The 11,982-nt window shown below is 53.0% G+C and overlaps 2 protein-coding genes across 2 annotated transcripts; both read right to left on the bottom strand.

Annotated features, from left to right (window-relative positions):
- Positions 1 to 182: 182 nt before the first annotated feature.
- On the bottom strand, positions 183 to 2,747 carry KD926_006559 (Sad1/UNC domain protein; the record flags this gene model as incomplete). The annotated part of the gene is made up of 1 exon (XM_053099555.1): positions 183 to 2,747. The coding sequence occupies one exon, from the start codon at positions 2,745 to 2,747 to the stop codon at positions 183 to 185; it is 2,565 nt and encodes an 854-aa protein (XP_052956642.1).
- Positions 2,748 to 4,018: 1,271 nt separating this feature from the next.
- KD926_006560 (putative serine/threonine protein kinase) lies at positions 4,019 to 5,953 on the bottom strand (the record flags this gene model as incomplete). The annotated part of the gene is made up of 1 exon (XM_053099556.1): positions 4,019 to 5,953. One exon carries the CDS (start codon positions 5,951 to 5,953, stop codon positions 4,019 to 4,021), a length of 1,935 nt encoding a protein of 644 aa, XP_052956643.1.
- Between the last annotated feature and the right edge of the window lie 6,029 nt (positions 5,954 to 11,982).

Genomic DNA, 11,982 nt, shown 5'->3' on the forward strand with positions numbered 1-11,982 from the left:
CAGAAAGACAAGGGAGGAAAAGTGAGGGAAGAAGAAGGTCGACGGGGCGGCAAAGAATGAAAGTGCGGCCCCAAACGATTGTTGGCCTGGCAACCAACTTTACTCGGCCCTTTCCACCCAACTTTCACTCCGGCCCTTTCCCCATGACGTTTGTCGGATCTACATGCCAGGTTTCATTCTCTTCACCCGTCTCGCACCTTGGTCGCTGGGGTCATTGCTGCCGCCACCGACTCCCCGGATTCCACGCTCGCGTCATCCGCCAATTCCTCGTCTGCCGTCAACACCGGCGGACTGCTGTGCGATCGGAATGGCGGTGCCACTTCGGCATCCATGTCGTCCACGGTCGCAATGCCCACCTCTGTCTCCTCCGCTTCCGGGCTGGTAGGCTCCGAGGGGGGCGTGGGCGGTGCGTAGGCGGTAGTCGGGCTGAGCGGTCCGTCCTGCGAATCGTCCGACAGGTTTCGTCGATGACCCTGCCCCCGATGGGACGAGGTCGGTCGAGTCGAGCTGGGACTCATCGACGGGGAACCAAACAGGGGTGATGAAGATCGTAGACTGTAGGACCGAGACACCATGTTCTGTACGCTGGGGAATTCCATGTAGCTGCCAACTGCGCTGCGCGAAAAGAGCACCAGCGCGAAGCAAAAGAGGACCATGATGCTCTGGATGACAGAAACGCGCTTTTGGAATACAAGCTCGTCGGCGAGCACGCCGAGTTGCGTGCTGATGGAAGATAGTTCTTGGTGGTATTGAATCCGCTGGTGCTCGAATTCCAGCGCAACGCTCTTCCAGACGTGGTCGTATTGCTCACGAAACTGTTTCAACTCGTTCAGAACCGTCACGTTCAGATTCTCCAGAAACGTCGAGGTTTTCCCCAATTGCCGCTTCTCGACCTTGCTGAAAGCATCGCGCAAAATGCGGGATTGTTCTTCGATGTACAGCAGCGAGAGCGTGGAATTAGACTCCAGCATCTGCAACCGCTTGTTGACCGATTTGAAAAAGGACTCCTGCGTCGTTGGATTTGGCGACGGAGGCTGAACCACCGCCGGACGCACCGACTCCGATCCACCACTGGGCTCATCCTTCGCCATCGTACCGGTAGCTCGCGGCACAGATTCGGCGGTTGCATTCTGCACTGCAGGGTCCGGGGACGGCGGTGGCGGAGACGAAGCAGGGGAAGGCACTACGGTCGTTTCCGCAGAAGCGGTAGACTTCGCCTCTCCAACGGCCTCCGCCGTAGGGACATCTGAAGCCGTTACTGGGGGCGCAGGTGCCTCTGTGCGGGTGATTGGTGCCTCGCTCGTGCGCGGGGGGTTCTGGTGCGTCGCGGTCACATCTCCGACTAATTCAACCGGGTCGGTTGAGGCGCCCTGCGCACTGCAAGTGTCTATGGTGCTCCAGGGCGCTGGCAGTAGTTGGACCTCGATCTCTCCGGCCGGATTGAAGCAAACAACTTCATCCGAAACTATCGGGTCTGGTTCTTCTGCCGGGACTGTCTCGGTTTCCTGCGTGAAAGAGCCCGCGCTCTCCTCCGACTTCACATCGTGGTCCACGGGACTCGGTTCAAGCGATTCCTCGGAGACATCGTCGTCCACTCGGCCGCCCTCGCCATCATGCTTGTACTCCTCCATCATCGTGGTGCCGTGCACCCGGATCAAACTGAGCGGGCAGTAGAATTCATGGCCATAGTGAGTCAGGAATTCGATCTTCAGATACCGAGCCCAAATGAGCGGGTTTTCAACTGCAAATGCCTGCACCTCACGCGTATTCCTGGCCTCGTAGATTCCAAGCTCCCTCCATTGATCCAGCTTGGCCGGGTACCGATCAGAGACGCTGACCCGGAAGGTGTGGAAGATGGAACTGAAAAACTCGTAGTTGGCCAGGACCACCGTATCCACCAGAATGTCATCGCACAATTCCAGGATCAAGAACTTGTTGTTGGCGCGACACTCATTCAGCATATAGCTATCTTTGTTCTCGATCAACACCGATGACGAGCCTTTGCACTCGGAGTTGGTCTTAAGCACCGTAGCCGCGCAATCGAACGACGCATAGTTGAACCGCTCCTTGCACGTGGTCCCGGCGTCCTTTCGACGAGATATACCCGCCCGCGATATGCCATACGCAAGGGAGTCTGCTTGCTCCTGGTCCGCCTTCTCGCGGGCGTCGTCATCGCCGTCTGTCTTCCGCGCCTCAGGCGCCCATGACGTCGGCCTCGCAGTTTCGGCCGTGTCTGCACCGAACCCGCCGAAATCGAGCTCGATCTCGCCATCATCCCCGAGCGAGTCCAACGCATTGTTGATCCCCGTGGGCCGTCGGCGGTCTTCCTTACCGGCCGCGCCTGCATGTCTGCTTCCTCCGACATCAGCCGACTGTCCGGCCTTGGCTAAATTCTGCTTTTTCCAGTCTTCGAACGACAAGAAATTGGCGTTGTCCAGGAGCGAGTCGGTGTCCAGCTCGTGGTCCTGCCGTTCCGTCGGTGCAGACGCCGGAGTCTCCGAAATTTTGACTGCATCGGTTTCGCCCTTAGTCGGCCCCTCAGTAGCGGTGTGGGAGTCTAGTTCTGGCGTCCGTTGCCACCGCGTCTCAACGCAAACAGGCCACTGAATGAAACCAGCCTCGGCCTCTCTCCAGTCGCGTGCCAGGCAAATAGGTGGCGTGTTCTCTCCCACGGTGCCCTGGATCCAGCTCGAGGCCAGTGCGGCCACCGCGACCGAGCTGGTGGTCCAAGAAGCAATCAACATCATGCGATCCGGTGGATTTTCTTTTATGTTCGTATCAAACCACCGGGATCGAGAGGTGACCGAGGCGACTGGGTGGGAGGGCGTCTCGTTGGGGTCACTCGACTAAGTCAGGGAGCGTCGCATATGCATCGTCTTCTGTAGATCAGTGAAATAATTAGAAATCAAGCTCGGGGAAAGGCTAGTCAATTCGGTGGCCAGAAAGAAAAGAAAGCAAACTGAAGGGGGGGGATTACAGGAGAACTGTCGGCAGCCAGCAGGCAATGAATTGTATACAAGAGGGCAAGGCGCTCAAGTGCTCAACAGGTCGCGGGCATCGGAGATAGCAACGTTTGACATTCGCGAGGAAACCGGCTCGGACCCATAACGAAAGTCACTAAACTATCTGGCTTCTCCGCACGTGGAGAGCGCTCACCGCCTGTCCACACCGCCTTGTCTAATCAGTCAATCCTCCACACAGTCTGGTTACATACACCAACGACCTCAATTATACTTAGACACTTAACCATGGAGTAGAGTGTAGCACAGATACGAGAGTCACTTTTGTTTCATGTTGACTTGAATCCTATCAATAGTCCCCGCCCACTTCACCCGCTTGTTTGTCCCAGCTAATTACAGTACAGAGAAACGAGTCCAGTACACCTGTGTCCTCAAGTAGGAAAGAATGAAGGGGGAAAGGAAAACCATTCTCGTAGCTTTTTTGTTGCTTTCTTTCTTGTATTGGTTGTAGTTGATAATTGTTGCGAAGCATCGAAGAGAAGCTGATCATCGCCTCGCCCGTTGCGCCGCCGGTCCTGCCCCCGTCACGTTGAACCTTTTTTGCAGATATAAACGAACATTTTTCAAATCAAAACCTCTCAACCTTCCCCAGAATTGCATCTCCTCCAGGCTACCAGTTGATGTGTCACTTTTGAACTGCTCGTCGCCACCGCGTCCTTGTTCGAAGAGTGCTAAAATATTATACAAGAGTGGAAGAGGAAACACGAACATCAAATGTGTAGAAGCCGCGTACAAAGGATCTATCACATGGGAAGAGGCAAAAGGAATAAAAAAGGTGATAATGTTGAAACCATAATTTCTGTTAAAAGATAATCGACCGAGCGGAGAATGAGATTGGAGTGTAAGATAAAGAAGAAGGGAGAAATAAAAAGGAACACGAAGTATGAAACGAATTGTGGTTTTCTCGGCTTTTCTTCCCAAGTGTAGTATTATACGGAACAGGATGACGAGGACAGGTTGGCAATTTGGCGATTTAGGCGATGCGACTCCAGCTGAAGTTAGAGGTGCAGGTCGTGCCAGCCACCAACGAGATCAAGATCCTCGTCGACGCTACCGTCATAGCTATTAAAAGATTTCATATTAGACTTGGGTGACTCCATGGCATCACGCCGCCAGCCCTTCTCCAGGAATGGGCGGCGGCGGCGGCCCTGAATAGGTTGAACATCCTTCTTGGCCCAGGAGCTGTAGTCAAATCCCGAAGAGCCGAGACCCCAATCCTTGCGTCGGGCCATGTTGGCCAGGAACGACTTCTGCCCAAATGGAACGCTGGGCGATTTGTAGTTCCTTCGCTTATCGCCCAACGCTGCCCATTTATCGAGACTGCCCTTCTTGGGGGAGCTGTCCGGTGATTGAGGCGGCGTCGCGAGAGGGGTGACCCCATGCTTGACGAGAATCGGCTTCTCGTCGAATTCGTCCGAGTCGCTGGCTGGCTCTCCGATGTGCTGAGAGCGAACATTCCGAATAGAAGAGCTACGAGCATCTCCGAGGTCATGCAGAGGACCCGACAGCTCAGGGGCATTGCTCTCGTGGCTCCAGCTCCGAGAGTTCTGTTCGCGTCGTGCCTGCAACGCAATGTCTTCGCCCTCGGATTCCTCTTCCTCGTCCCACAGGTCGCTCCAACTTTTCGAAATTTGGTCTTGCTTATTCCGGCCAAACACCATAGACAAGGACGGGAGAGGCTTGGTCGCATGGCTTGGCAGAGATCCAGTAATCGGGACGGGATCAGATGGAGGGGGGAACCGAGGCTCGGGCTTGCGAATACCAGTTGAACGAAACGAGTCGCCGAGAGCAGATTCAAGAAGAGATGCCATCGAGGGGGTGCCTTGCTGGACGGAGAACCAAGAGGTACCGGCAGTCTCGGATGCAGGGAAGAGATCTTCCGAATAGCTTTCGTTGTCCGGAATGGCGGAGAGTTGACGAATGGCCTGGGGAGGGCTGGATTGAAGGGCCTTGGCCCACGGGAACGAATCGCCTTGGTTGATAAGGGGGCTCGAGATGGAAGGCGTGCGGAGGGGCTCGCGGTTGGCACTTGCGGGCACCACTTCGCGGTCGTCGACGCAGAAATCATCCAGTTCATCGTCATCAGTGGTGAAAGAGACGGTGCGGAAGATAGCGTCCCGAACGCCAGAAAGCGAGCGCTTCTCAGGATCAATAGCCAAGGCATATCTCAATATCTCGAAGGTGTCCTGGGACATGTTGGTGAAGATATCGAAGAGAGACTGTCGGTCCCGAACATAGTCCGCAAACAACACATCGGATTCGGTCGGCGTGGCGAATGGGTTGCGAGCGAAGAGGACATTGAGCAGGCAGATGCCGATGGCCCAAATGTCCGCCTTGGCGGGAGAGTAGCCGTTGGAGGCAGGATCATACTGCTCGGGAGCCATGTAGCGATCACTCCCAACGCAAGCTTCGTAGCTCCAGGCATCACGGGTAACCAGGCCCAAGTCACCAAGCTTCATAGACCCGTCCTGAGCCAAGAAAATGTTCTCGGGCTTGATGTCGCGATGGTACAAGCCATTCTCGTGCATGAACTCGACAGCACTGATGAGCTGCAGCATGAAATCCCGCACGTGCTCGGTCTCGAGGGGTCCGCGGTTAAGTCTGATAGCCTCGTACAGGTCCCCATTCGTGCAATATTCCAGAACGAGATACATGTGCGCTTCGGTTTCGAAATAGTGGATAAGGTTGACGATGTTGGGATGATATCCAAGGCGCCGGTGACTGTTGAGCTCCTCGAAGCGAGCGTCGAAGGCAGGCTGGATCACGGCGTCACCCGACGGCTTGAGCATACATTTGATGGCAACATCTTGACCAGTCTGGATATCGGTCGCAAGGAAGACCATACCAAAGGATCCATGGTTCAAGGGAGCAACCGTGCGAAATCGACCATCCAAAAGTTGGCCCTTGACGAACGTGTTCTTGAGGCAATCCATTGCGCGTGAAGGTATCAGAACAGATCACGACCAATAAATATAGTTGATGTTCAAGAAGTGAGGAAGGCGAGTCCGCGATTCCAACGAGACGTTGACCTCCGAGTGAAACCAAGAAGAAAAGAATAATGGAATGCAAGTAAAAGAGCAGGAAAGAAACGAAAACAACGCAGTAGACTGTTGGCTCAAAGTCTCATAAATATCGAAAGTGAGGATATGATCACAAAAGGAAGTCAAAAAAAGTAATGAGTAGGCACGAAGCGCAGTTTAGGAACCGGCGAGGGTTGACAACAATAGGAAATTTGAAAAGACTGTTATAGGTTCATCGGTATATCGTTTTGCAAGAGTTGAGGGCGAAAGCCAAATGCTGACAAGTATGAAAACTGAAAGAGTGTGTCGAAGAGAAAGACAGTGTCCGGCGAGAAGGACACGGAAGGGAACAATCGAAAAACGCTGCGTAATATCGTAATTTTTTATGCTGGATGTATAAACAAGGCTCGTGAAACAGAAAGTATAGAACGGCCTTCGAACTCCAGGTTGCGAAGGACCGAGGTTGTCGTGACTCAGGAGAGGAATCGAGGTTGAGCTATGACGCAAGAGTCATAGGTTGCCTGAGACGACAAAGAAATCCCAAGTTGGGAGGGAAGGCGGAGGTGATATATAAACGTTGCTGAGGCTCTGGACAGCTGGTACCAGGCGTCTTCAGCCCTGATGCTTGGGCAGATTGAAGATCCGAATACCAGCACCCGGCCCAGGGAGAGGCGAAGAGGTTGACAACTAAGCAAGCGTCGACCTCAGGAGCAAATTGAAATCCTCACACGTAGTATCAATAGGCGATTGAAACGTAGCACAATTTCTGAAGTTGAATGGCAGAGGGACGAAGCGTCGTGGGTCCGCAGTGATTTTAAGACAAGTAATTGGCTTGATATGAGTCACGGTAGGTGTTCGAAGGTCCCGGAACAAGGCAGCGGACGAGAGGCAGGTGAAACGGTTTTTTTTTTTTTGGGGAAATGGGCACTTTATTATTTTTTCCGCAGTACAGCCGAGGACAAGGTGATTCTGAACTAATCAAGGCCTTGTATAGGTATTGTCCCGCTGGTGACAGAGAGTTGAGGGCGAAGTTGAGGTGAGTCTCGGTCTTGGGGGTAGTGCTGTAGAGAGGCGACGAAAGGCGAGAGGAAGGGAAAGAGGAAGGAGCAACGGGGAGGAGAGAGACAAAGGTAGGAGTGATGAAGTCGATGACGAGGAGATGGGACGATAGGGAGATGAGGGAGATGAGATGATGATGATGAGAGGAAGGGGAAGGAAGTAGGTAGGTAGGGACGGGATGGGGATGGGACGGGGAGCGCGGATAAGTTGGCAGGCGATAGGGATAAGGAGGTCCGGATGATAGCAGTCGGACTGGCAGGTCGTCGTTGATAGGTAATAATGGAGTCGGTTGAGGGGCGAAACGTCGAATGAAAGGCGAGACGGCAGCCGGAACTTTGGAGGGGGGGAGGAAGGAAACAAACCCACTCACCCACTCATCCACTCACTGCAGCGATGGCGAGAAGATGGGCGAACGAGCGAGAACCCTCCCTGCTCGGCTTTTCCATGGAGTGACCACCTTGGCCCAAAGGTGGGTGCCCCGCCAGCCAATGACGCCAGACCGTTACCGTACCATTACCATCAAGGGCCCCGTTTCCTCGTGGTTACGATACGTGCGATCTCCGGTCGGCCCACCAACTCGCCTCGATGGATGCAGGTCGAGAAGGTCCCTAGGCCGCTTTCGGTCAGGGCCCCACACCCCCCTGAATGAATCATCTCTTTCGCTGTTGCGCTGCCAGCGAAACGATCATCCCTCGTCATGAGTTCTTTTGCCGACAGACTGAGAGTACTCCGTAATCATGGATGGAAATCAAAAAAAAAAAAAAAAAAAAAAAAAATAGAGAGAAAACTCAGGTAATCATCAGGTACAGACGATTAGGTATCACCCAACCTCTCTAGACTCGGTGCGGTGTTTGAGTCACCAATGGATCAGAAAGCACTTACATAATGCTCAGGCTGAGTTCGGAGAAGGCACGCACTTCCGACCTGGGCAATGTTTCATTACAACCGTACGTACGTGTACATCCATTACGACATGCGCGCGCTTCCATCTCTTACCAATCTGCCATAGCATTATTCATCCCTCTTACGACCAAATAATCCACTGTCGAGTCATCAGCTGTGGTAGCTGTCATGCCGGGGCTGGAATCTAGAATTCATATCGTTCATTAATTACCTCATAAGCTATGGTTAATTGCGCAACTGGCAGGTAGGGAACTAAAGTAGGTATGCTACGCCGAGCAAACAATTGCCCCGGGGATCTGTCGTGATAGGGAAGACCGGCAGGCAGGACTCGAAGAATGGAGGGACCATGTGCAGGTTCCAGGTACTACTCCAACAACAAAGTTTAGTATCAGATAGTCACTTGGGGCTACTTATCTGCCAGTTCCTCCTAAGATTATAGTTGGGACATAGTTTAACTTTTCGGAGACAGGAATCGACATTGATCATCACGACTTACCGGGTACTAGGCACGCTATATGGAGTAATAGACATTCTCAGTAGAGGGTATTTTGGTTTTCATGCTTTCATGTTTTGCTTTGAGTATATAGGGCAGGGAGGCCTGGCTGCCCAGGCAAGCATCCCGGAATGTACTGGGGTCTACTAAAGGAAAGGTTCCTGCAGGTCCGGACAGGGTCTCGGCGGGAAAGCACCTTCGTCACTCCAGCGAGCATAACATTTTAACACCGTAATGCACCACTTGCACAATGCTGAGAACCCCCGTCGAGGATCAACCGCCGGGCGTCCCTTCTCAAGAAGGGACTAGACCGAATTCATCCTGACGGACCCCACCTAGGCAGCCGGACAGGTGATGACTGATGAGGATGGGATTGGGGGAAACGGACGCTGATGCATGCTTCCATTTTCAACTTTCATCGGGTCTAGTCCCCTCGGTCGAGGGCGGAGCATTGGGTGGCGGTTAGCGCTACTCCCCTTCCGGCTGAGTGCGCTGGCACTAAGAGCCGAGAGGCCAATCAGGGGGTGCCGAGTTGGTACTATTTCCAAGCTACATGACGCCAGCACCCAGTTGGAGGTGTCGTGGCCAATAATTGCACCATTCGTTGGGGAAATTTGAGAATAAAAATAAAAGCCAAAATAAAAATAACAATAAAACCACCACAATAATTCCCGGGGCAGCCAGGATGATCATTCCGGATTAGGGGGTATGGGGAAGATGAGGTGGTCGCAGATTAATTTTGAGACGACGATGACGATGGTTTTATTATGTGTACACTTAGGATGTTACAGATTGGTCGATTATCATTATCAGCCCGTAGCAAGCGCCGTTGGTGATCCTCTACTTTGGACGGCGCAGTCACGTCGTCCGTATTCGGACTACTACCTGGTTATCTGACTCGGTCCTCAATCCTATCTCTTATCAGGAGGGATCAGATGAATAGTCCAAAGCCAATTTCTGCTGGGGTTCTGGTCCATATTTTGAGACCGTCCGTTTGGGCGGCCGAACGCCTGGTAGAGTTTACATCCTCGTGGTTCAAGTCCCGCCAGTCCCAGGGAAACTCCATGAGAGGCAAACAACTCAACAACGGCTTTGTGTGGCACAGCTTGCGTGATCAACATTCAATCCGTTATCGCGCGGCAGAGAGACTGCGGGGATTTTCCCTCTCGTCGTTTCGGGGGTGATTGATGAATGATGATCGTATGTCAAAGGCAGCCAGATAGTGGACGGAGGCAGGGAAATGAGGGGGAGGAGAGATAACATATGATGTTATGGAGTTATGAAGCGTCCGGGAAACCATCAATCAATAATGCCCGTCCCTCAAGCGCCCCTCCCCCTGGTTGGCGCTTCGAGTTTGGACCGACGGGCTTGTAGAGGGTAGCCAGGTAGAAACCCCCGTGGCTGGTATGTCTCCGGTATGCATGTAGGCAGGCGGGCGGGCTACCTAGAGACGGGTGGTTACCCAAGGTACCTGCCTGACCTTAGAGGCATGTATGAGCACCGAGGTATCTGGAGGTTGGCGGTGAAGGGCCACACAGCTTGGTGCATTAGTCGCAGCTTGACCGCCTCCCGGGGTGTGCCTGCAAGGTTTGTCCTTGCAGCCCGGCGTTGCGTGTCTCTCCTGCCTGCTGCCGAAGAAGGGAATCGTCTTGACTTTTTTTTTATTTTTCTGATGTTTTAGCATGTTTTTATTTTTTATCTCGTTTCGTTTCGTTTCATTCTTACTCCGTATTGATCTAAATTATTGCCTTGCTCATTTTTTGGGCTTATCATCTCATGGACATTGATCCTTATGACAGCGTGGAATGGGGGCCATTCAGCGGGAGTCTGACTGTTGCGGTAGCAGGGAGGGAGCCATAGGTTTTCCTGAGCATGAACTGTCGATACTGGGAGCACCCTCCTTCTTACTCGGATAGGCAGGAGGTCGGGGCACATCCACGATCCAGCACGGATGTCGTTACGCTCCGAGCTGGAAAGTTTGGAGAGGAAGAGACTTTACGAGGCCGGTCGATAATCAACATTCGGCGATAATCATTTGATGAACGCAGACATCACGCGATCCCTGGAAGCTCCCAACGGTTGCTGACCACACCACCCCGAGAGAGCTCTCGTGAACGTTCATGGGGAGGTGACAGCTGACTCTGGATTCGTCCGTCGTTCCGCTTCCATGGCTTTCCATGCCATTCGGTAGCACGGCCCTCGAGGTCCTTGGGAGGCTGGCCACATCATGATGATAACAGTCGTCCATGCCGTTGACGATGATTGGGTTTCCTGTTTTAATAATAAGGGGGATAAGGGGGAGATAACCTACGGGGTACTGTACTATCTTACGGAGTCCGAGGCCCTAATTACAGGAGGTGCCCTGGTCCTGGCCCCTTTTCCGGGGTAACTGAGTAACTATCCAGAATGTGGCAATGATCGTGAATCGAGTTCCCAATCCGGGCCTTTGTTGATCTTATCGCCATCAGAGACGGTGCTCCTGAAAGAGAAGTTGGCGTCATGATTGGCCCTCGAGAACAGAGTACCTACTGTGTACACACTACATAGCAATGTGTGCATCTAGCCCTTTAATATATAACTCGACGGAGTAGGAGTGCTTATCACAACTCCGGGGTCCGTATGGAAATCACATCATTGTCATGTACGGATGTACACCTGCATACTGATCACTGAGAGATGATTATGTAGTTACCCCGCACGGTGGGAATTCCCCGACTCGGGTCTTTCCCAAAAGGAGGATCTTCCCTGTTCCCCGGATTGGCAACCACATGACTGGTCGGTTGGTTTATTTAGTTCTTATGTCAATGTTGATGCCATCAGTCTCGCCAGTATTCCAATTCCAGCCCCTGGGCTATCCCCCAGATAATCGATGTTGAATATCCAAATTCCCGCCTCGCCACCTTGGGAATGGATCGACAGCGGACGTCCATCTCCCACAGAAAATCGCGCATATCATATGTATGTGCTGAGTATGCACTCAGTGCAGGGTGTACTGCCGTATGCCTCCTTGCATCCATCGGACGGATCGCCTTGGAGTCGTTGAGGGGTTTCTAAACTCTGAAGACCTCAGACGTGACCCTAACGCGCACAGTGTTTGGTCGATGGAGATCGCTGCGTTCCACCTGTGTGACCACTCGCCTGGAGGGAAGGGGTTCGTCCTGGAGAAGACTCGGTGCTTATCTCGGCACCGAGAAGTTGAGTCGGACAGGATCTGACGACGACCATGTTTCACATCAAGCACCGGTCGGTGCAGCCCAGTCTGCATGCGAAACAAGATCGAGCAAGTCCTGCTATCCCGTGCACCCGTGTGCATTGCGCTTTCCATGGATCTCCTGGACTCGATTTCAAGATTATGTCGACCAAATTATGCACGGGGCTTATATGGTGGCACAAACAAGATATTTACATTTACACATCTACTCTCCAAACTTTCCAGCAGATCCCCCTCCCTACCACCGCAGCCCTATGCTACTGGCCTCAGGCAGCC

The sequence above is a fragment of the Aspergillus affinis genome (assembly GCF_023601865.1).
Source record: "Aspergillus affinis strain CMG 70 chromosome Unknown NODE_35_length_286873_cov_86_307686, whole genome shotgun sequence".
Classification (NCBI taxonomy): domain Eukaryota; kingdom Fungi; phylum Ascomycota; class Eurotiomycetes; order Eurotiales; family Aspergillaceae; genus Aspergillus; species Aspergillus affinis.